At 43.4% G+C, this 25,571-nt stretch overlaps 1 protein-coding gene across 1 annotated transcript in view; it reads right to left on the bottom strand.

Annotated features, from left to right (window-relative positions):
- Positions 1 to 25,571, bottom strand: part of VTN (vitronectin) — a 48,054-nt gene that overhangs the window by 7,155 nt on the left and 15,328 nt on the right. Inside the window, exons 5-6 of the mRNA XM_089657536.1 lie at positions 7,174 to 7,330; positions 1,213 to 1,365 (exon numbers count right to left, since the gene is read on the bottom strand). Of these exons, the coding sequence (XP_089513662.1) occupies positions 1,213 to 1,365; positions 7,174 to 7,330 (310 nt within the window). The remainder of the gene's footprint in view (positions 1 to 1,212; positions 1,366 to 7,173; positions 7,331 to 25,571) is intronic.

Raw genomic sequence — 25,571 nt, 5'->3', positions numbered from 1 at the left:
GAGAACATCATCTCCACTCCTCATCACAGCTTATTAAACTGCTGCACAATGGAAATAAGCCATGGTAGTCACTATCACAGCTTATCTCAGTCTAATAAACATACATCTAACTGTCACTTTTGCTGGACAGCTCGGTCTATTAAAAGAAGTCAAAGTGATATTAAAGGCAATAAAAAAAAACCCATGTCATACTTAACTGCTCTGAGCAGTGGTTTTGCACAGAGCACCTCTCAGGTCCCCCGCCGGTGCTCCTAACCTCTCCCTCTTGCCCCAGAGCAAGCAGCTTGCTATGGGGGCACCCAAGCAGGCTTGACTCAAGTCATTGCTCAGAGTGTCCAACTACAGAGAGAACCAGAGCTCGGCCCCACACTCTCTCCTCCTCATTGGCATACTGGTTGTGCCTGACAGCCAATGGCTCCCGCTGCTGTCTCAGCCAATGAGGAGGGAGAGTCCCCGGAGAGCTGAGGCTCTTTTGCACATCACTGGATAGCGATGGAGCCCAGGTTAAGTATTAGGGGGCTGCACACAGAAAATGTTTTATCCTAATGCATAGAATACATGAAGATAAAAAACCTTGAGCCTTTACAACCACTTTAAAAGATAACAGACTTAGGCCCCTTTCACACTGACTGCAATTCTGTTCTATGGGCAAATGGATGTAAACGGATGATTATCCGTTTACATCCATCTACATCCATGTCCGTTCAGGTCCTTTTTTTTTTTGACAGAACAGCCAACTCCTGGATCCGTTGAAACAGAAAGGAAAAGATGTACATCCGTTCTGTTTATGTCTGTTTTAAACAAGAAACATTTGTTTGTTTATACATTTGTCACATCTGATTGGTTTCTGCAACAACTAACAAAACAATGCAAAAAACAAATGTACACTGATCTAAACTGATGTAAAATGAATCTTTTTCTTTGCTGATGATGCCCCTGTGAAAGGGGCCTTATTGGCCAGATCAACAAGTGGAAAAAAGGCCTAAAAAAAGAAAACTAATGCAGCCACCACAGTTATAGTTTGGTAAGCTGCAATATAATAAGTTTTTGTTTTCGGGTTTAATATCGCTTTGCAAGGATGCTTTCCTCCCAATCTTTTAAATAGCAACAAAGTTGCTGTAAAAATTCTGCTACTTTGTATGCTGTAAAAAAAAACAAAAGAAAAAACAAATACATTTCCACGTTTATGCAGATTTGGGAGAATAGATTTACCTGTGAACCAATTCCCAAACAGTAAACTGAACACATCTTCCCAGCTGTCATCTTGCATTGCAGCATATCGTGTAAATAGCTCTGATGGGGCTGAGCCAAGACACTCCTCTCTGGTGGGTTGCTGAGAGAATTCATATGGCCAGTATTGTCTGCCTGTAAAGATTTTAAAAAAGGTTTTCAGAATTTCAGAAATACCTGTAATTGAATCTTGAAGCTGAAGTGTTATCTACTTCGATTTTTAGATCCCTGGTTCTACTTTCCCCCTTCAGGAACTTGCAAATGACAAACTTTTACCGTCTTGGGGGGGGGGTCCCTCTCCCATGGGGGTCACCCTTCGGGGGAGCCCCTCTGAGTACTCAGGGTGGCCTTGCTTCGGCAGGGCTCCTGAAGAAAAGGGTCCAGTGAGTGCCTTACTCCCTGTCAGGAGCCTTGTGCCCTGGGGGATCAGGGCTAGGGACCTTTCTATTCATAGGAGGGCCAGACGTGCACTCTGTGCACTTTTTTGTCTGCTTCACTTTTGTGTGCTCACTTTTTTTTTTGCACTGAGTACTAGTTTTGTGGGTGTGTTCACTACACCACGGGACTTAAAAAAAAATGTATACAAAACTTTTCCCTTCTTATTATATATGTTATGTAAGACCCAGTGATCTCATCACTGGGTCTCTGTAAATCTCTATGCAATGTAAGCATATGATGGGTAGTGGGAGTGTCCAGCAGAGGACTGTACACAGCTCCCTGAAAATATCACAGCACCCTGCCTCAGTTCTTCTCTCAAGAGCCCTCAGCCCTGATACATGCAGTGGTACGTCTTTCGGGAGGAGTATATAAATATCAAAATGCTTTGATGGGTGGGTGTCTGTCGGGTGTATCCATAATTGAAAGAGCTGAAATTTAATGAGCAAAAGGAGTGAACCAGGGACAGTAAGGTGGCAGAGGAAAGAGCTAGAAGATGACAGATCCTCCAGCCAGGAAACAAAAATGGGCTGTATCTGACTTGTGGCAGCTTCTAACACACACTGTGAGAAGCTAACAGTGTGATAGGAAATAAGAGTGAGAGATATCAATACTAGAAAGGACAACAGTGCAAGACTGAAGGTAATGGTGGAGTACAGCTATTAACTGCGGGTACAGGGTGACACCGGACTCGCTCCACGAAAAAGTAAGTTTTAAAGCAAGCCGAGGATCCCTGCAGGATGGATCAGATCTGCGGATTGGGGAGGATAATGGATTGGACTCCAATCCATTATGCTCAATCCGCAGATCTGATCCATCCTGCAGGGATCCTCGGCTTGCTTTACAACTTACTTTTTCGTGGAGCGAGTCCGGTGTCACCCTGTTCGGTAGGTGTCACCCGGTGCGGCACGCACCTCCTGCACCTGCCTAGGGATGCCCTTGGTCACAGAGATCCGTGACTATTTATTGCACAGGGATCAACCACAGTCTATAACCATGTCTGTGCGTGTGCTATTTAGGACTAATTTTAGGGGGCCAGTCTATTACTTGTGAAGAAATCCAGAAGGCTATTAAGACTTTAGCTTTACAAAAATCACTGGGCCCTGATGGTCTCCCTCATACTTATTAACCACTTGCCTACCGGGCACCTTTACCCCCTCCCTGCCCAGGCCAATTTTCAGCTTTCAGCGCTGTTGCACTTTGAATGGCAATTGCGCGGTCATGCACCACTACCCATATGACATTTTTATCATTTTTTTTCATACAAATAGAGCTTTCTTTTGGTGGTATTTACTTGCCGCTGGGTGTTTTATTTTTTGCGGTATAAACAAAAAAAAAGCAAAAAATTTGAAAACAAAAGTTTTTCTGTGTTTCTATTATAACATTTTGCAAACAAGTAATTTTTCTTCTTCACTGATGTGCGTTGATGAGGTTGCACTGATAGGCAGCACTGATGGGCACTGATGGGGTGGCACGGATAGGCAGCACTGATGGGCACTGATGGGGTGGCACGGATAGGCAGCACTGATGGGCACTGATAGGCAGCACTGATAGGTGGCACTGATGAGCTGGCACTGATGCTGCTGCACTGATATGCAACAATTATGGGCACTGATAGGCGGCACTGATGGGTAGTACTGACTGATGGCACTGACTGGCGGCACTGACTGGCAGCACTACTGGGCACTAATAGGTGGCACTGCTGGGCAGCACTGATGGGGGGCACTGGTGGGTGGCACTGCTGAGCACAGGTGGGTGGCACTGCTGGGCACTTGTGGGCAGCACTACTGGGCACAGGTGGGCGGCACTGGTGAGTGGCACTGCTGGGTACTGATCGTCAGGGCACTTATCATTAGTGCCCTGATGATCAGTGCCGATCCGTCCTCTGACAATTGCTGGTTGTGTGGCTGTGACAGCGTGAGGAAAGTGCAGCCGACCGGCAACTGCATTTACACGGTGATCTGCTGTGTCATTGGACACAGCTGACCATGTGGTAAAAGGCTGCTGTGATCGGCCTTTTACCACATCACGTGATCAGCTGTGTCTGTAGATCACAGCGTTTAAAGAAATGCGTCATATGATACCCTCCCAGAACTGGACAACCACGCTGTTGCTGTCATTCGGCTATAGCGTGGTTGGCAAGTGGTTAAAAAACTATCAGATCTTTTGGTTCCACATATAGCTCTTTATTTTAACCACCTGCAGGATGGAGGTATAGTGCCACTTGATGAGAATAGGGCATATATAAGTGTTATTCCTAAACCTAACAAAGATGCTACAGATGTTCTTAATTACCGCCCTATTTCTCTGATCTATTGCGATCTGATGATCCTCACTAAAGTTCTGGCTTTGCGTCTCAATACCTTTCTGGAAATCTACATTCACAATGACCAATCAGGGTACATACGAGGATGTCAAACACTGGATCAGATCTGTCGGTCTCTAGCATTGATATCTGCAGTGAAATCTAATTGGGATACTTCCCTGCCCAGGGAAATATTTCTTTTATCATTGGACCTTCACAAGGCATTCGATAGTTTGACCTGGGAATACTTATTTAACACCTTGAGCGCCTTTGGGTTTGGCTCCACCTTTATTTCTCTATTGAAAACTTTATATTATACTCCTTCAGCTCAGATTTCCATATGAGGGTATAAATTGTCTCCTCTTCTTATCAGACATGTTACTAGACAGGGTTGTCCACTCTCCCCTCTACTTTTCGCACTGGCGATTGAACCCCTCACTATCTCTATTTGTTCTCACTCTGGTATTCAATGTGGCCGACAGGAGCAAAATTATGCCCTGTTTGCTGATGATGCCCTTTTGTACATCTCAAATCCCCAGGGGTACTAACCTAACTTGTTGACTTTACTGCATACATTTTCTCAAGCTTTGGAACTCTCTTTGAACTCTTCTAAAATTACTACTCTTAACATTACTTCATCCCCTTCAGAGGTACAGACTCTCCGGGACAATTAAGACTTTCAATGGGCTACTTGCCTATCTGGGGGGTTCATCTTATGCCCTCCATTGCGACTCTTTATCGTGTGAACTACCCCTCACTCTTTAAACGGCTTAAAGAAGACCTTCGTCATTGGGCAGACTTCCCTTGGTTTGGTAGAATTAACTCCATTAAAATAAATTTCTTACCTAGACTCCTTTACTTTTTTTAGGACATTACCGATAGCTGTCCCTAGAGGAGAACTATTGCGATTACATTCTGAAGTTCTACATTTTGTGCGGGGTGGTAAACGCCCCCGGATAAATAAATCAGTATTATACTCTTAGAAACCATGTGGCGGCTTGGGACTTCCCAGCTTCCTGGCTTATTTTCAAGCTGCCCAGATAACACAGCTCTCTTATACTACAGCCAAAGGCCCTAAACCCCAGTGGGTTACTACTGAAGCCCTGTCTTGTCATCCTTATGCCATTGGCTCTCTGATGTGGCTTCCCAATCAATTAAGTCCTCCCATTTTATGCCCTACATTAGCTTACTCCTTAGCTGTCTGGGACAGGCTACACATCCATAAATCTCTATCTTCACCTCATACCCCATTAGCCCCTGTCTTCTGTAATCCTGAATTCATACCTGGGCTTACACTACCTTTATTTCAGTGGTAGATTAATAAGGGCCTTCTCTGTATCGGGGATTACCTGGATGGGGATCAATTGTACTCTTTACAACACTTTCGAGATAATCACCAGCTCCCATCCAGTGAGACTTTTTGATATAATCAAATTGTGTCCTTTATACGATCCATGCTATAATTATTGAAGGAACCCCTAACGCTCACTTTCTTTAAACTATCCTGTCAAGCTACTGATATGTTGAATATCCACTATATATACTTCCCTTACTGATCCAAAAACCAAGCTCCCTTATATGGTCCATTGGGAATGGGACTTAATATCTCCCTAGAATTGGCTGACTGGCAGGACACTGCTTATGTTCTGTCCAAGATTTCTATCAATACAACACTAATAGAATCTAACTAACTATAAAACACTTCTACGATGGTACTTGGTTCCCAAACGCCTTGCAAAAATACATCCTACCGCATCACTTTCCTGTTTTCGGCGCTGTGGGCAGGTGGGAACCATGTATCACATCTGGAGGCAGTGCCCTTTGGTGTCTAGATTTTGGATCCACATGTTTAATTTTATTTACTCAGTGACAGGAGTAAATATCTGTAGGTCTCCAGAGACAGCCCTTTTTCAAAAGTTACCTTCAGGAATTCCAAAAAAATCAATCAAATTGATCTTTTATATGATCCTGGCTGCAAGAATCACTATTGCTAAACATTGGAAGCAGTGCTACCACTTGACTATGATAAAAATAAACTAAATTGGATCATGGTTAATGACAAACTCACCTGCATTCTCAATAACAATACATCGAAATTTGACAGAACTTGGGATCCGTGGATTCAGTACCTTTCCATCCCTTAGCAGGACCACAGCTGACCCTCTTTTACTTCACTCTCTTTTTTTCTAATTTCCTCTCTTATTCTTTCTTCATACTTTTTGTTTCCAATATTACCTTTTGATGTATCTGATTTTAAAGTACCTGACTGCTGTTTGGTCATGCTCAATATTAATAATTTTTCATAGTGAAATATGTACTGGAGCTCTGTTCATTGTTGCTGTTTACCCTTTTTATCTGTGGGTTACACCAGAGGGACTTCCACATATGTATGCAATATTCATTTCTTCAGTCTTTTTATACAATGGCAATGTTATGTTCATACGTGAATACTATCCTGAGAGCTCAATATCTCTCATCTTTTTGTACTGTCGGTTTGTATGTTTGGTTTTTTAATAAAAAGATTAAAATATAAGACTAATTTTAGCATCACAACTGCTCTCTGTAAAACTTCCCAGAATAAGTCCAACTTAGAGTGTCACATTCCCTTCATTATAATTTTTAATATACTGTATGGAATTATATTCCTCCTGTATTGAATTGTATTATAATTGTGCTGTCTACCCTCATGTTATGAAGCACTGTACAAACTGTTGGCACTATATAAATCCTGAATAATAGTAATAATAATGATAATAATAATAATATGAAAAATAGCAAATGAGCAATTTGAAGAAAAGATGCAATATGGTATACAGCCACTAGGTGGTAGTATTTTCCTTTGTAATGCAGCAACAGAGTTGTATGACTATTATATACAGTACAGTGTCCTCTATAAATACAAACCATAGGCATACTATGCTTTCATTAGAATGCAACACTGACAACTGAAAACTAGCAATTAACATACAGGTATACAATTCATTTTATGCTTTTATCTTTACTTTTCATAATTTTCAACAAAATCATGATTCTAGTGTATGCAACTAATTGGAAGCATAAAAACTATATTCAATAGAAAGTTTTTTGTCTATTTAAATAATTTCAACAAAATAAGTAGCTGCATGCTTAATATTACTGAACTAGTGTTTTAATTGAATTTTATTCCAAAACATTATTTTACAGGGGAAAAAAATCAAATGTACCTTTAAAGAAATAGGCTCTCTCCCTTCCTTGGTAGTTATTGGCAGGCAAGGCGAAAACAGCATCTATATCATTTGGGATGTTGCTAAAACCAACTTCAATGTCCCGAGGATATTCTGAGTCCAGAACACCATCTGAGAATCTCCAGTACTGAGTACCCTGCAGTATCAAGAGAAAGGTGTGAGGATGTGGTTCTGGAATGTAATATAAGAGCATCTATATAATTTGGTATGTTGTTAGAGGACAGCAGTACACTGACTTTCTCAGTGAATGGATGTGCAGGAGGGGACGGGTGGGGGAGCACTTCAGCAGATGTATAATCATTGGAGGACTGCAGGCTAAGTTCTCAGCACAGCCAGAAAACTGTCTGTGGTGTGCTCTGATGCCTAGTATAGTCAGTTTTTATTTGGAAAGAGGGACTGGCAGGAACACCAGGGATTTCACACAAATGAAGCAATATAAAGAGAACAAGATACTTTTTCATACAAATACATGGTACAGCAAGCACATATTAGAAATATGAAATGTAAGAAAGTGCAGTGCTAAAAAAAAAATATATATATATATATATATATATATATATATATACAGGGGCGGACTGACCATTTGGAAACTCGGGCACTGCCCGAGGGCCCGGGGTCAGTAGGGGGCCCATGAGATGCCCCTGGTACCTTTTTCATAGGCTTTATGGAGTTTGGGCAAGGACACAGGGGCCCCATGATCCTCTATTGCCCGGGGGCCCCATGAGTTGTTAGTCCGCCCCTCTATATATATATGCTCCCCAGATATCACCAGCGCTCACCTATATATTAGATTCTGCTAGATTTATGAAATGTTGAGCTTACATATTCTTTAAGGGCCATTCACAGGTAGGTGTTAAGCATGGCTATTTGTGAAATGTAAGAAACTGGACAGAATGCAAGTCAGACCGGTTGACAGGGGGTATAGGATGGAGGTTGAATGAGTCTCTTCTCCTGGATCAGGAGATTGATCAGAAGATTAGGGAAGAGATTGAAAGATTTTTTCAGGAGAATGAGACAGGGGAAGTGTCGGTGGCTACAGTATGGGAGTCCCACAAGACCTACATAAGAGGTATACTGATCGCGTCCGGGGCAAAAAAGAAAAGGGAAAGAAAAGAGAAACTGACGGGGCTGTTAAAAGAAATATTTGACCTGGAGCAGATACATAAAAATAGAATAACAAAAGAGATAAGACAGAAGGTAGAAAAAAAGAAAGAAGAACTAGAGATGCTGATGGAAGAGGAAAGGAGAAGAGTTTTCAATAAAGTGGCAAATGAGAGGTATAGATGGGGAGATAGACCAGGAAAATATTTAATGAGAGCCCTGAGGAAAAAAAAGAACAGGGATTATATTGCAAAAATAAGAAACCCTAAGGGAGAAATGGTTTATTCAACTAAAGAGATCACTAAGGTGTTTAAGGAATATTATAGCAAGCTGTATAATATTACTCCCCAGGATTCAGTAAATAAAGGTGGAAATGCGAGTAGAGAAAAAAGAAGGACATATCTCAAAAATGCTGGACTATCGAAGTTAAGTGAAGATCAACTGAATCCCCTTGATTTAGAAATTATGCAGGAGGAAACAAAAAATGCATTAAAAAGTACCATGACGGGGAAAAGCCCAGGCCCAGATGGTTATACTGTGAGGTACTATAAAAAATATAGTGAATTGTTAATACCGAAACTGAAGAAATATATGAACACTCTAGGTGGGGAGATGGAGATGAGACAAGAATCTTTACAGGCCCATGTGGTGCTTATTCAAAAGGATGGGAAGGATGCTTCTCAGTGCTCTAGTTATAGACCAATCTCACTCTTGAACATAGACACTAAGTTATATGCAAAGGTTTTAGCAAATAGGTTGAAAGATTTAATGCCAGAATGGATCCAGGGGGACCAGGTGGGATTTGTACCAGGGAGGGAGGGTAGAGACAATGGGTTGAGAACTTTGTTGCTTATCCAGAGAGCTAGGAAGGGGAAAACTCCGGAAGTGGTGCTTTCAATCGATGCTGAAAAGGCATTTGATAGAGTAGATTGGAGCTATGATGGACACCCTGGAGACCCTGGGATTGGGAATTAGAATTAGAGAGTGGATAGGAAAATTGTACAGAGAGCCCTCTGCAGTTATTTTGGTTAATGGAGAGAGGTCGAAACCTATTGGGATGTCAAATGTAACAAGACAGGGATGCCCACTGTCCCCATTGTTGTATGTATTGTCATTGGAACCTTTACTGGCAACAATTAGGAAAAATATGGATATAAAAGGAATACAGATAGGAGGAATTGAACATAAAGTAGCTGCCTTTGCAGATGACCTGTTGTTCTATGTGGGAAATCCTAGGATAACACTCCCAAATTTAATGAAGAGCTTAAAGGAATATGGGGAGCTATCAAATTTAAAAATCAACCCAACAAAAACTGAGATCTTAAATGTAAATCTTCCAAATAGTGAAAAAGAAAAGATACAAAAAGAATTCCCTTTTATATGGAAAGATAGAGAGATAAAATATCTAGGGGTTAAACTCACTGCTTCATATACAAACTTGTATAAGTTAAACTATATCACACTTCTAAATGAGATTAAGGGAGAACTAAAGAAATTGGGAGGAGGTAACACGTCTTGGATAGGGCGCATAAATCTGATAAAAATGGTAATTGTACCTAAAATCCTATATAAATTCCAGATGATCCCAATTAGACTGCCGGAGGTTTTTTTTAAGGTAATTAAAAAGATGTTGACAAGATATACAGTTGCAAGAAAAAGTATGTGAATCCCTTGGGATTACGTGGACTTTTGCATGAATTGGGCATAAAATGTGCTCTGAACGTCATCTAAGTCACAACAATAGAAGAACACAGTCTGCTGAACATAATACTACACAAACATTAGATGTTGCCGTGGTTTAATTGCACATAACATGTAAACATTCACAGTGCAGGGAGGAAAAAGTATGTGAGGCCCTAGCTTAATGACTTCTCCCAGAGCTAATTGGAGCCAGGAGTGAGCCAACCTTGACTCCAATCAGTGTGATGATATTGGATGTGTTGCTGACAGCTGTCCTGCCCTTAAAAAACACACACCTGTTTTGGGTTTACTGGTTTCAAGAAGCACTGTCTGATGTGAACCATGCCTCGCAGAAAAGAGCTCTCTGAAGACCTACGATCAAGAATTGTTGACTTGCATGAAGCTGGAAATGGTTACAAAAGTATCTCCAAAAGCCTTGATGTTTATGTGTCCACAGTAAGACAGACTGTCTACAAATGGAGAAAATTTAGCACTGTTGCTACTCTCCCTAGGCGTGGTCGTCCTGTAAAAATGACTGCAAGAGCACAGCGCAGAATGCTGCATGAGGTAAAGAAGAATCCCAGAGTGTCAGCTAAAGACCTACAGAAATCTCTGGCACATACTAACATTTTTGTTGACACATCTACAATAAGGAAAACATTAAACAAGAATGGAGTACATAGGAGGACACCACGGAGGAAGCCATTGCTGTCCTAAAAGAATACTGCAGCACGTTTGAAGTTTGCAAAAGAGCACCTGGATGTTCCACAGCACTACTGGCAAAATATACTGTGGACAGATGAAACCAAGATTGAGTTGTTTGGGAAGAACACACAACACTATGTGTGGAGAAAAAAAGGCACAGCACACCAACATCAAAACCTCATCCCCACTGTAAAACATGGTGGAGGGAGCATCATGGTTTGGGGCTCCTTTGCTGCCTCAGGGCCTGGACGGATTGTTGTCATTGATGGGAAAATGAATTCCAGAGTTTATCAAGACATTTTGCAGGAAAACGTACGACCATCTGTCCGCCAACTGAAGCTCCGCAGAGGATGGGTGATGCAATAGGACAATGACCCAAAGCATACAAGTAATTCAACAAAACAATGGCTGCAACAGCACAGAATATTCCTTCTGGAGTGGCCCAGTCAGAGTCCTGACCTCAACCCGATTGAAATGCTGTGGCATGACCTTAAGAGAGCGATTCACACCAGACATCCCAAGAATATTGCTACAATGAAACAGTTTTGTGAAGAGGAGTGGTCCAAAATTACTCCAGATCATTGTGCAGGTCTGATCTGCAACTACAGGAAACGTTTGGAATGAGGTTATTGCTGCCAAAAGAGGGTTAACCAGTTATTAAGTCCAAAGGTTCACATACTTTTTCCTCCCTGAACTGTGAATGTTTACATGTTATGTGCAATTAAACTATGGCAACATCTAATGTTTGTGTAGTATTATGTTCAGCAGACTGTGTTCTTCTATTGTTGTGACTTAGATGACGTTCAGAGCACATTTTATGCCCAATTCATGCAAAACTCCACGTAATCCCAAGGGGTTCACATACTTTTTCTTGCAACTGTATATGGAAAAATAAAAAACCTAGAATATCTTATGATCTGTTGAGTAGAAATAAAGAGAAGGGAAGATTGGGAGTGCCAGATATTAAGAGGTACTATAGAGCAGTAGTTCTTGCAAGAATTTATGACTGGACACACAATTCAGAGGGGAAAAGGTGGGTTAAAATTGAAAATGAATTAAGTGGAGGTAACTTGAGTAAAATCATATGGGTACCAGCACAATATAGAGGATTAACAGATACCACAAGTGTTTATACATTAAATGCTTTAAAGGTTTGGGATAATTTGCACAAGTTTATGAAGTGGGATTTTAATTCACAATTAATGTCACTGAGGAACACGGAGTATTTCCCTCCAGGTAGGGAGGAGAATACAGGAAAATGGTTTAAAAAGGAGAATATTCAATTGAGGGATATTATGGAAGGACAGGAATTGAGAACACTTAAGGATTTGAAAAAGGACAAAAGGAAACTTTTCATTAAGATAGATGAATGGAGATATCACCAATTAAAACACTTTGTTGGGAGTCTTCCGAAACCTCTGAGATTGAGAAAGGATTGGAATTTGTTGAGAGGTTGTTGGAATCACGTGGGGATGGGATTATAAAATTCTCACTGAGTTAGAATCACACACAAAGCCAATGTACATAGCAAAATGGGAAAGGGACTTAGGAACAGAGATAGATGAAGACAAACAGAGGAAAATATATAGACTAACACATGAGAACATAAGCATGAGAGAGGTGGAGGTAAATTATAAGTGTTTAACAAGATGGCACATTACACCGAATGTTGAATATAAGATGAGTGAGGAGAATACACCAGAGTGTTGGTGGGGGTGTAGAAAGATAGGTACGTTATATCACATATGCTGGGAGTGCCCAAAGATTCAAGGTTTTTGGGAGACAATGGTTCGTTTAATTGAAATAATCTCTAGGATAAAAATAGAATTGGATCCAGAACTGTGTCTATTACATAGTACAGAGTTATCAGTGAATAAATACAAGGATTCAGGTATATGGTATTTTCTAAATGCGGCAAAGAGTATGATACCTAAGTTTTGGTATAGCACAGAGGTGCCGAGAGAAGATTGGGCAGAAAGAGTGAATCAGATATGTAGGATGGAGAAACTGTATTATATGCAAGAAGACAAGATGGGGTTATATTATAGGAGGTGGGGAAAATGGGAAGATTTTGAGCCCAAGGTGAAATACATGAAGCAGTAGAGTGGGACATGTGAAAGTACCCCTTATTAAGGAAAAAGAGGTAACAGAGAAATGCAGAGTGGATGGTTTTATTCTGTATGGGGGGGGGGGGGTAGGTATATGGGGGGGGGGGGGGGTTGTGGTTTGGATCAGGTGGGGGGGTAAAGGGAATAATGATAGAAAGGGATATAATTGATGGTTTTGTATATGAGAGTAATCATGGAATATGTATTTTGTATAAAAAATAAATATCAAATTTAAAAAAAACAGCCATGTAACTGGTTTTACTTTTTCACTGCAGCTGGGAACTGAGGGTTCTGGAAAGGGTGAAGACAAAATAGGTATTTAGTTGAGATAGATATTCTGAACCTATATTACTGATACTGACTGGACTGCTGTGATTCTTCGGCTATGTGAGTTCTGCCCTTCTAGGAGACTAGAGCATTTATTTAACTGGCATTGAAGCCAAAGCCACTTTATACTACCCTTTTATTTGTACCAGTAAAACACATCTTAATTTGTAAAAATGTATTAAGACATCAAAAACCAGAGAGATCCTATCTTGTATAATGTACAAGTAATAAAAGAACACTTTTTGTTTCCTGTCAATGACATTGGAGGGTTCTTAGACACATTTACACAATTAGGGGTTTATTTACTAAAGCTGGGGAGTGCAAAATCAGGCTTGCTTCTGCATAGAAACCAATCAGCTTGCAGATTTTATTGCCAAAGCTTAACCGAACAAGCTGAGGTTAGAAGCTGATTGGTTTCTATGCAGAAGTGATCACATATAGGGAGATTGCACACACAGTGCAATTGGAGAACCCAGAGGTGTAACTAGAACCTTCAGGGCCCTGGTGCAAGAAACCATAAAGGGCACTTTTTAAGGGAGTCCAGTCCCTTGCCAAGCCTCCTGTTGAGGATTGGCTAAGGTACTTCAAAAGTGCAGCCAACCATTCCTCAGAACTGCCTCCAAGGCCCTTCTCCAAAAGCCTCAGAGCAGGGAGAAATTCCAGAGGGGCTGGCCTGCAGAGTCCTGACCAGAATTTGACCCCTCTGGCTATCTCACCTGAGCTGCTAATCAGTGCCTCACTAACAATCAGCTTCCATCTCCCCCTAGCTAAACTAGGAGGGTGCTACATTTACAATAAAGTATTGTAAAGCACTAGGTAACCCAAATATCTAATGACACGTACACATAAATAAAACTCATCATTCTGAAATGACTGTACAAGGAATGGGCACACTTTAATAGCATTATTAAAAGATAGCATTTATGATTTTTGGATCCTGCTATATTCCCAAAGATATTTGTCAAACTATATGATAATAAAATTACCCAAACAATAGTTATTACTACATTTACTGTGACCTTTCTTGAAGACAGTCTGGCTTCGTATACATGTGTTTACAGTTTGCTGTCACTGTGGGGTAGTTTTACTAAAACTGGAGCACTCAGAATCTGGTGCAGTTGTGCATGGTAGCCAATCAGCTTCTATCTTCTGCTTGTTCAGTTAGGCTTTGGAGTGGAAGATGATTGGTTTCTATGTAGGGTTGCACTAGATTCTGCATTCTCCAGCTTTAGTAAATAATCCCCTTTATTTGTTGTAATATTGAAATTTTTTTGGCAATAATTGAAAGTTGGCATCTGCATCAAATGGCAACTAACAGTATTCAAATGTGGCTTTTAGCACAGCTATTTTAAATTTATAATTGATTAATTATTTCATATCTCACTGTGAATGCAAACCTCTGGAGTCACATCATGCCAGCTTCATGCATTAGTGAAAATGCTCCTGACAACCTCCAAGGGGCCATACATTATCTATCCATTCAATGCCTGGCAATTACATGAAGTTCTTATCAACATACAGTATCTATTTTACTTTTGTTAGCACATAATCTGAACAGATTTATCTATTACAGGTACATATACAGCACCATCAATTTACACAGTGCTTTACATATACAGTATATTGTACATTCACATCAGTCCCTAACCCTCAAGGGGTGTACAATCTAAGGTCCCTAACTTACATTCATACATACACATACTAGGAGTATGTTGGAGTGTGGAAGGAAACCCACACAGGCACATGGAGAACATGCATCTCCAGGCAGGCGGTGCAATGGTTGGGAGTCAAACTGACAACGCAGGTGCTGGCAGGCAGAAGTGCTAACCACTTAGCCACTGTGATGCCCAACAGATGAGTTTGCACCTTGTTATTGGAGGTGGTGTGAAATAAGCAATAGACTGTTCACTTGTTCTGTAGGTGTTGCTGGGATTTGCAGATGTTTTGGTGGTCATGTTGTTGGTTAGCTACAACTGTGTAGATGAAGAAATTGCTATGAGTGGTTACAATTTTAACCCAGCTCCCAAAAAAAACAGAAACCTGAACCACTACCTTGTGTCTGTAAAAAACACTGATTTTTGCTAAAACACTGAATATGGTGATTTGGAGAACAGAAAATTAGAGGCTAATGAATGTTAGACTGAAGGTACAGATCTGTGGTTCTCCACCTGGATTATGTATTCCCCTGGGGTACCTTGAGACATATCAGGGAGTACCTCAGTGGCTGCTTGGTGTCATCAGTATTCCAGGTTGAATGACGCTGGAGAATACAAAGAAACTGACACCGGAGTGTCAGACTCCACCCTCTCCACCATTAGGATACACACGAATCTCTGAATAACGGAAAATTTGTCCAAATTTAAATTCAGAATGAAACGTATTGCACATATCTAGAGGAAAGCGCTGGCTGTCAGGGGAGCCAGGAAGAGGAATTGGGATTGTCCTCTATGATGATAATTCCCTCTCTGCAGTTTCATCCTCTGGAGAATAAGTTTGGAGCCATATAATTGTCTGAATTACGGTCTGCTTTTGGGATCAATTCAGCAGATGATCATCTACTCACTATTAGGGGACAGCTCAATCCTTTTTGGAGCCAAAGCTTGGTTTTTGAGATTCATATTGCGCATTTTGACCCGTCCAAAATTGGGGGTCCATTTGGTCTTGTAAGAGGCAGAATTTTTGGGTGTTGGTGATGGTTGATTTTATCTCATCTTCCTGATCAAATTCTAAGCATATATGACAATATTGCTATGAAGGGGGATTTATTTTCATCTTCATCACATGTGAATTGGACTTTTATTTTATTTTTATTTGATTTATTGATATTTGAAGCACCGCACCCTTATGTTTTTAATAGAAAGAAATTGCTGCAGCAGCAACACTAGAGACGAAGTGAGTATTTCATACAAAGCTGCATTTTTATTTTACTTATTGCTTATTTTACTTACTGCTGGGGGATCTTTAAAAAAAAAAACTTGCCTGATGTTGGGCTTTAAAGTATTACTAAAGGCAAAACTTTTTTTTTTTTAGTTTTATATAGAGTGGAGAAGGGTTAAAAGTTTTTTTTTTACTGCTGTCTGTCTATCCTATTTAGCACTGTCACCAAAAGTGAAAGTAAATTCTACATTTTGAATTGTCCCCAGAACAGGAATAGTGGAGATTTTTCTACCCCCCACCTGGTGACAAACAGGGATTCCATCACTTTGGAGAGATTTTCTGTCACTTTCTGTTTTGGATATGGGACTGGAAGCGAAGGGAAATCTTCCGAACAGGACACAGATGAGCAAAATAAACCTTACAGGCGTTAAAACAGCAGCGTATCTACCACGAGGCAAACAAAGCATTTGCCTTGGTCAGCAATCTTTAGGGGGTGGCACCGCCCCCGGAAGGAGGGACCTGGTGAGCAGTGGTGGACAGAGCCATGAAGGGCCACCATCTGAGGGGTACCACTAGTACTCCTGTAGGTGGCCCGGAGAGCAGGAGGATTGGTGTGGTAGAGGAGAGCAGTTGTAGAAGTTTGCATTGTGTATCTCTCCCTCCAGCAGCTGAAATCTGGTTTCTCCCCCTCTCCCTCCTGTTGGCTTTTTGCTGCTGGGGGGAGAGACAGATCTAGCCAGATTAAGGGGGTTCCCTGGTGTTCCTGAGTGGCCGCTCTCCACTGAGCTCCTTCCCCCACCCGCACTCAGAGCTGGGACCAGGGGAAAGCCTGGAGCAGGGAGAGGAAATGTGGAGGAGAGGAACGAGCTGGGAGGAGGTGAGCTGTGCTGTGTTCTCTGGGCTGTCCCTTCTGTCATCCATCCAGCACATGATACACGATCACTGATAGATTATATGTGACTGCACACACACAGTATGTTTACCACCCCCTGCCCACTTTTCCTGCTGCCTGGATATCAGCAGCCCTTGGAGAAGGGGGGGGGGTAGTAAGGGGTAGTAATCATACTGTGTGTGTGTGTATGCAGTCCGATACGATCTATCAGTGATCCTGTATCATGTGCTGGATGGTCAACAGGAGGGAGAGCCCAGAGAACAAAACACAGCTCACCTCCTCCCGGCTCTTTCCTCTCCACTTTTTCTTGGAAGTGTAATGTGGATTTTGGAAAGAGGGGGGAGGTATTTGCTAGGAGGAATAGGGGAAATATGTGCTAGTAGGGGAGAAAGAGAAGAGCGAGGGAAGAAAGAGAGAGCAAGGGAGAGAGAGGGGGAGAGAGCGAGGGGAGAGGGAGAAAGGGGGGAGAGCGATGGGAGAGTGAGGGGGGAGAGAGATAGTGAAGAGGAGAGAGTGAGGGGGGGGGTCAGGGGGGAGAGTGAGGGGAGGAGAGTGAAAGGGGAGAGAGAGAGCGAGGGGAGAGAGAGAGCGAAGGGGAGGGGGAGAGAGAATCACACACACACACACTCATTGAACGCTCTCGCTCTCTCACTGGCGGGAGAGAGAGGGGAGAGAGAGAGAGAAAGAGTGAGAGAAAAGAAACGGAAGAGAGAAAGGGAGAGAGAGAAAGAGAGAGGGGGGGAGAGGAGAGAGAGGGAAGAGAGAGAGAGAGAGGAGAGAGAGAGGGAAAAGAGAGAGAAGAGAGAGGGCAGGGAGAGAGAGAAAGAGGGAAGAGAGAGAGAAGAGAAAGGGGAGAGAGAGAAGTAAGAGAGAGACACGAGAGAGAGAAGGAAGAGAGAGAAGAGAGAAAGAGAGAGAGGGAAGAGAGAGGGAAGAGAGAGAGAATCATACACACACACTCATTGAACTCTCTCGCTCTCATGGGGGGGGGGGAGAGAAGGAAGAGAGAGAGGAGGGAGAAAGAGAGAAGGAAGAGAGAGAGGGGAGAAAGAGAGAGAGGGGTGAGAGAGGGAGAGAGAAAGAGAGAAGGAAGAGAGCGGGAGAGAGAGAAAGACAGAGAAAGAGAGAGAGAGAAGGGAGAGAGATAGAGAGGGGAGAGAGAGGGCAGAGAGAGAAAGGGGGAAGAGAGAGAGAGAAGAGATGGGGGAGAGAGGGAGAGCAAAGAGAGAGGGAAAGGAGACGAGAAGGGGAAGAGAGAGAGAGAAAGAGAGAGAGAGAAGAGAGGAGGAAGAGAGAGAAGAGAGAGGGAAGAGAGAGAGAGAAGAGAGAGGGAAGAGAGAGAGAGAGAGAGAGAGATAGGGAAATGATAAGAGAAAAGGAAGAGAGAGAGAGAGAAGAGAGAGGGAAGAGAGAAAGAAGACAGAAGAAAGAGGGAAGAGAGAGAGGGAAAAGGAAGATAGAGTGAAGAGAGAGGGAAGATAGGGAAAGGGAAAAGAGACAGAAAAGAGAGGGAAGAGAGAGGGGAAATAGAGAGAGAGGGAAGAGAGAGAGGTAACAGAGAGGGAACAGAGAGAGAGAGGTAAGAGAGAGAAGAGGGAGAGGGAAGAGAGGGAAGAGAAAGAGAGGGGGATAGAGAGAAGAGAGAGGGAAGAGAGAGAGGGAAGAGTGAGAGGGAATTATGCACACACACTCATTGAACTCTCTTGCTCTCTCAAGGGGGGAAGGAGGGAAGAGAGAGAGAGGGAAGAGAGAGGGAGAGAGAGAAAGAGAGGGGTGGGAGAGAGAGAAAGAGAGAGGGGGGGAGAGAGAATAGAGAGAAGGAAGAGAGAGAGGTGGAAGAGAGAATAGAGGGGGAAATGAAAGAAGAGAGGGAAGAGAGAGGGGGAGAGAGAGAGAGAGGGAATAGGGGGGGGGAGAAGAGAGAGAAGAGAGAAAGAAGAAAGAGGGAAGAGAGAGAGATAAGATAGAGGGAAGAGAGAGGGGGAAAGGGAAGATAGAGTGAAGAGAGAGGGAAGAGAGGGAGATAAGGAAAAGAGACAGAAACGGGAGGGAAGAGAGAGAGGAAAGAGAGAGAGGGGGAACAGAGAGAGAGGTAGGCGAGAGAAGAGAGAAGAGAGAGGGAAGAGAGAGAAGAGAGAGAGAGGGAAGAGAGAGAAGATAAAGAGAGGGGGATAGAGAGAAGAGAGAGGGAAGAAAGAGAGGGAAGAGTGAGAGGGAATTATGCACACACACATACACATGCACTCATTGAACTATCTTGCTCTCTCATGGGGGGAAGGAGGGAAGAGAGAGAGAGGGAAGAGAGAGGGAGAGAGAGAAAGAGAGAGGGGGAGAGAGAAAAAGAGAGAGGGGAGGGGGGGGGGGGGAGAGAAGAGAGAGAGGGAAAAGAGAGAGATGGAAGAGAGAATAGAGGGGGAAATGAAAGAAAAGAGAGGGAAGAGAGAGGGGTGAGAGAGAGGGAAGAGGGGGGAGAGAGAATCATATATACTCACACACTCATTGAACTCTCTCACTCTCTCACAAGAAGGGGGGAGAAGAGAGAGGGAAGAGTGAGAGAGAAGAGAGAAGGAAGCGAGAGTGGGAAGAGCGGGAGAGAGTGATGGAGAAAGAGAGAGGGAGAAAGAGGGAAACGAGAGAAGAGAAAGAGAGAGAATAGAGAGGGAAGAGAAAGAAGAGAGGGAAGATAGAGGGAAGAGAGAGAGGGAAAGGGAAGATAGAGTGAAGAGGGAGGGAAGAGAGGGAGAGAGGGAAAAGAGACAGAAACGAGAGGGAAGAGAGAGAGAGGAAAGAGAGAGAGGGGAGAGAGAGGGAAGAGAGAGAGAGGGAAGAGAGGGGGAACAGAGAGAGAGAGGTAATTGAGAGAAGAGAGAGAGGGAAGAGGGGGAAGAGAGAGGGAAGAGAGAGAGAGAGCGGGAAGAGAGGGAAGAGAAAGAGAGGGGGAGAGAGAAGAGAGAGGGAAGAGAGAGAGGGAATTATGCATACACACATACACACGCACACATTGAACTCTCTTGCTCTCTCATGGAGGGGGAAGGATGGAAGAGAGAGAGGGAGAGAGATAAAGAGAGAGGGGGAGAGAGGGGGGGAGAAAAGAGAGAGAGGGAAGAGAGAATAGAGGGGGAAATGAAAGAAGAGAGAGAGAAGAGAGGGGGGGAGAGAGAAAGAAAGAATCATATATACACACACACTCATTGAACTCTCTCACTCTCTCACAAGAAGGGGGGGGGGAGAGGGAAGAGAGAGGGAAGAGAGAGTGGGAAGAGGGTGAGGGAGAAAGAGGGAGAGAGAGAAAGAGGGAAGAAAGAGAGAGAAGAGAAAGAGAGAGAATAGAGAGGGAAGAGAAAGAAGAGATAGGGAAGAGAGAGTGGGAAGAGGGGAAGAAAGTGAGGGAGAAAGAGAGAGAGAGAGAGAGAGACAGAGAGAGGGAAGAGAGAGAGAAGAGAAAGAGAGAGAATAGAGAGGGAAAAGAGAGAAGAGATAGGGAAGAGGGAAGAGAGAGGGGAGAGAGAGAGAGAGAGAGAGAGAGAGAGAGAGAGAGAGAGAGAGAATCATATACAGTTGACTTCAAAATAATAGCAGTGTGTTGAAAAAAGTGAATAAAGCTCAAAATCCTTCTAATAGCTTTTATTTCCATACACACAAATGCATTGGGAACACTACACATTCTATTCCAAATCAAAACATGAAGAAAAATAGATCAAATTTGTGTTGTTCCTCTAAACAAAATTGAAGAAAAGTGAATATTAGACTGTTCAAAAAAATAGCAGTGTTTGTATTCTTCTTTACAAACTCAAACATTCACTATATAAACTGAAAAATGTTTGAAGATTTTGCTTTCCTTTGAATCATCTAATTAATATTTAGTTGTATAAGCACTGTTTCTGAGAACTGCTGTACATCTGTGTTGCATGGAGTCAACCAACTTCTGGCACCTGTGAACAGGTATTCCAGCCCAGGATGATTGGACTACATTCCACAGTTCTTCTCTATTTCTTGGTTTTGCCTCAGAAACTGCATTTTTGATGTCACCCCACAAGTTTTCTATTGGATTAAGATCCGAGGATTGGGCTGGCCACTCCATAACGTCAATCTTGTTGGTCTGGAACCAAGATGTTGCACGTTTACAGGTGTGTTTGGGGTTGTTGTCTTGTTGGAACACCCATTTCAAGGGCATTTCCTCTTCAGCATAAGGCAGCATGACCTCTTCAAGTATTCTGATGTATTCAAACTAATCCATGATCCCTGGTATACAATAAATAGGCCCAACACCGTAGTATGAGAAACATCCCCATATCATGATGCTTGCGCAACCATGCTTCACTGTCTACACAGTGTACTGTGGCTTGAATTCAGTGTTTGGGGGTCATCTGACAAACTGTCTCCGGCCACTAGACCCAAAAAGAACAATCTTACTTTCATCAGTCCACAAAATGTTGCGCCATTTCTCTTTAGGCCAGTCAATGTGCTCTTTGGCAAATTGTAACCTCTTCAGCACATGTCTTTTTTTCAACAGTGGGACTTTGCGGGGGCTTCTTGCAGATAGCTTGGCTTCACATAGGCGTCTTCTAATTGTAACAGTACTCACAGGTAACTTTAGACCTTCTTTGATCTTCCTGGAGCTGATTGTTGGCTGAGTCCTTGCCATTTTGGCTATTCTTCTATCCATTCGAATGGTAGTTTTTCGCTTTCTTCCATGTCTTTCAGGTTTTGGTTGCCATTTTAAAGCATTTGCGATCATTTTAGCTGAGCAGCCCATCATTTTCTGCACTTCTTTATATGTTTTCCCCTCTCCAATCAACTTTTTAATCAAGGTACACTGTTCTTCTGAACAATGTCTGGAACGACCCATTTTCGTCAGAATTTCAGAGAGAAATGCACTGTAACCAGCATGTACAACATTTGCTGCCTTCCTTCCTTAAATAAGGGCAATAATTGCCACCTGTTTTTTAAAGACTGAATGACCTCACTAATAGAACTCCACACTGCTATTATTTTGAACATGCCCCTTTCAATTAGCGATTCAATTACACAGAATCAGCAGCATGCATGTCATGACTGTTGGGTCTGTTGGATTTCTATTACTCTACTACACCTGCTAGTAAATTATTTGCCATGTAGAAATATCATTTCTACCAAAAACAGTGATTGATCAGGTTAGTGATGTCTGACTGCTAATATTTTGAACACAACTGTATATACACACACACTCACTGAACTCTCACACTCTCACTGAAGGGAAGAGAAAAGAGAGAGGGAGAGAGAGAAAGAGAGAGGGAAGAGAGAGAATAGAGAGGGAAGAGAGAAGAGAGAGGGAAGAGAGAAAGAGGGAGAGAGGGAAGAGAAAGAGAAGAGAGAGGGACGAGAGAGAGGGATGAGAGAAAGAGAGGGAGAGAATCATATACACACACACACTCATTAAACTCTCTAGCTCTCTCATTGGGGGGGGAGAGAAGATAGAAGGAAGAGGGGAAGAGAGAGAGAATCATATACACACACACTCACTGAACTCTCTTGCTCTCTCATGGGGGGAGGGAAGGGAAGAGAGAGATGGAAAGATAGAGGGAGAGAGAGAAAGAGAGAGGGGGGGGAGAATAGAGAGTGAGGGAAGAGAGAGGGAATACAGAGAGAGAGAGAAAGAGGGAAGATAGAAAGAGAGGGAAGAGAGAGAGAATCATATACACACGCTCATTGAACTCTCCCACTCTCTCGTTGAGGGGGGGAGAGAGGGAAGAGAGAGAAGAGAGAGGGAAGAGGGGAAGAGAGAGAGAGAATCATACATACACACTCACTGAACTTTTTTGCTCTCTCACTGGGGGGGGAGAAGAGAAAGGGAAGAGAGAAAGAGACAAAGAGAGGGGGAGAGAGGGAAGAGGGAGAGAGAGGAGAGAAAGAAAGAAAGAAAGAAAGAAAGAAAGAAAGAAAGAAAGAAAGAAAGAAAGAAAGGGAAGAGAGAGAATAGAGAGGGAAGAGAGAGGGAAAAGAGAGAAGAGAGAGGGAATAGAGAGAGGGAAAAGAGAGATATGGAAGAGAGATAGAGAGAGAAGAGAAAGAGAGAGAGGGAGAAACGAGAGAGGGAAGAAAGGGAGAGGGAAGAGAGAAAGAGAGAGGGAAGAGAGAGAGAATCATACACACACACACACTCATTGAACTCTCTTGCTCTCTCATTGGGGGGGGGGAGAGAAAGGGAAGAGAGGGAGAGACAAAGAGATGGGGAGAGAGAGAAGAGAGAAGAGAGAGGGAAAAGAAAGAGAAGATAGAGGGAAGAGAGATGGAGAAGAGAGAGAAAAAGAGGGAGAGGGGGAGGGACAAAGAGGGAGGAAAGAGAGAGAGAATCCTATACATACACTGAGCTCTCACGCTCTCTCGAGGGGGGGAGAAGAGAGAGGGAAGAGAGAGGGAAGAGAGAGAGAAGAGAGAGAGGGGAGAGAGAGAAGAGAGATGGAAGATAAAGAGGGAGAGAGAAGAGAGAGGGAAGAGAGAGGGAAAAGAGATAGAGAGGGAAGAGAGAGAGAGAGGGAAGAGAAAGAGAGAGGGGGGAGAGAGAGAAGAGAAAGAGAGAGGGGGGAGAGAGGGGGAAAATAGAGAGGAAAGAGAGGGAGAGGGAAGAGAGAAAGAGAGAGGGGGAGAGAGAGAAGAGAAAGAGGGAGGAAGAGAGAGAGAGAGAGGGAGAAAAGAGAGAGGGAAGAGAGGGAGAGGGAAGAGAGAAAGAGAGAGGGGGAGAGAGAGAGAAGAGAAAGAGGGAGGAAGAGAGAGAGGGAGAAAAGAGAGAGGGAAGAGAGGGAGAGGGAAGAGAGAAAGAAAGAGGGAAGAGAGAGGGAGATAGGGAAGAGAGAGAGAATCATATATACACACACACACATTGAACTCTCTCGCTCTCTCATTAAGGGGGGGGGGGGAGAGGGAAGAGAGAGAAAGAGAAAGGGGGAGGGGGAGAGAGGGAGAGAGAAGAGAGAGGGATAGAGAAGAGAGAGGGAAGAGAGATGGAGAAGAGAGAGTATAAGAGGGAGAGGGGGGAGGGAGAAAGTGGGAGGAAAGAGAGAGAGAGAGAATCCTATACACACGCTGAGCTCTCTCGCTCTCTCTCGGGGCAGGGGGGAGAGGGAAGAGAGAGAGAAGAGAGAGAGAAGAGAGAGGGGAGAGAGAGAAGAGAGATGAAAGATAAAGAGGGAGAGAGAAGAGAGAGGGAAGAGAGAGAGGGAAGAGAGATAGAGAGGGAAGAGAGAGAGAGAGGGAAGAGAAAGAGAGAGGGGGAGAGAGAGAGAGAAGAGAAAGAGAGAGGTGGGAGAGAGGGGGAAAAGAGAGAGGAAAGAGAGGGAGAGGGAAGAGAGAAAGAGAGAGGGGGAGAGAGAGAAGAGAAAGAGGGAGGAAGAGAGAGAGAGAGAGAGAGAGAGGGAGAAAAGAGAGAGGGAAGAGAGGGAAGAGAGAAAGAGAGGGAAGAGAGAGGGAGATAGGGAAGAGAGAGAGAATCATATATACACACACACACATTGAACTCTCTTGCTCTCTCATCGGGGGGGAAGAGAGAGGGAAGAGAGAGAAAGAGAAAGGGGGAGGGGGGGGAGAGAAGAGAGAGGGATAGAGAAGAGAGAGGGAAGAGAGATGGAGAAGAGAGGGAAAAAGAGGGAGAGGGGGAAAGGAGAAAGAGGGAGAGATAAAAGAGAGAGGGAACATAGAGAGAAGAGAGAGGGAAGAGAGAGAGAAGAGAGAGAGGGGAGAGAGAGAAGAGAGAGGGAAGAGAGAGAGAGAGAGGGAAGAGAGAGGGAAGAGAGAGATTGAGGGGGAAGAGGGAGAGGGAAGAGAAAGAGAGGGGAGAGAGGGGGGAGAGGGTGGGAGAGAGAGAGGGGGGAGGAGGGAAGGGAGAGAGAAAAGAGAGGGAGAGGGAAGAGAGAAAGAGAGAGGGGGGAGGGAGAAAGAGAGAAGATAAAGAGAGAGGGAGAGGGAAGAGAGAGAGAGAGAAGGAAGAGAGAGGGAGAGAGAATCATATATATATATACACACACACTCATTGAACTCTCTCGCTCTCTCATTGGGGGGGGGGGGGTAAGAGAGAGGGAAGAGAGAGAGAGAAAGGGGAAGAGGGGGAGAGAGGGAGAGAGAAGAGAGGGGGGGGGAGGGGGGGGAGAGAAGGAAGAGAGAGAGGGAAGATACTGAAGAGAGAGAAAAGAGAGAGAGGGAAGAGAGACAGAAGGGAGAGAGGAGAGAGAGAGAGGGAGGGAGGGAGGGAAGAGAGACTGAAGAGAGAGAGGGAAGAGAGAAAAGAGAGAGAGAATCATATATATACACACACACTCATTGAACTCTCTCGTTCTCTCGTGGGGGGGAGCACAATTTTTGTGTTGCCTAGGGCAGCAAAAGACCTAAATACTCCACTGGTTAACCCCCCCCCCCCCCCCCGTAGTCTATCCAAAATGAACAAAAAATGTTTTGCTTTTAGTTTTGCCTTTAGTTCTAATTTATATGTGTTATGTTTGAATGGGTGGGATTCCTACTGTATGTAGGAATAAAGCCAACTGAAGGATTGATACATTAAAAAGGTTTTGGTCTTGGCCCCACAGTAATCTAGCTTCATGATTTAAAGAGTATGTTAACCCAACATTTCATATTCCTGATATGTGCCTGCTGTACCATGCACTTGTATGAAAAAGTATCCTGTTCTCTATGTATTGCTTCCTTTGTTTGAAATCCCT

Source organism: Staurois parvus, unplaced genomic scaffold, assembly GCF_062004578.1.
Source record: "Staurois parvus isolate SC_StPar_1 unplaced genomic scaffold, SC_StPar_1.0 ptg000029l, whole genome shotgun sequence".
NCBI classification, from domain to species: Eukaryota; Metazoa; Chordata; class Amphibia; order Anura; family Ranidae; genus Staurois; species Staurois parvus.
Note: the sequence above shows the minus strand (reverse complement) of the source record. Positions and strands in the feature narration are given on the sequence as shown.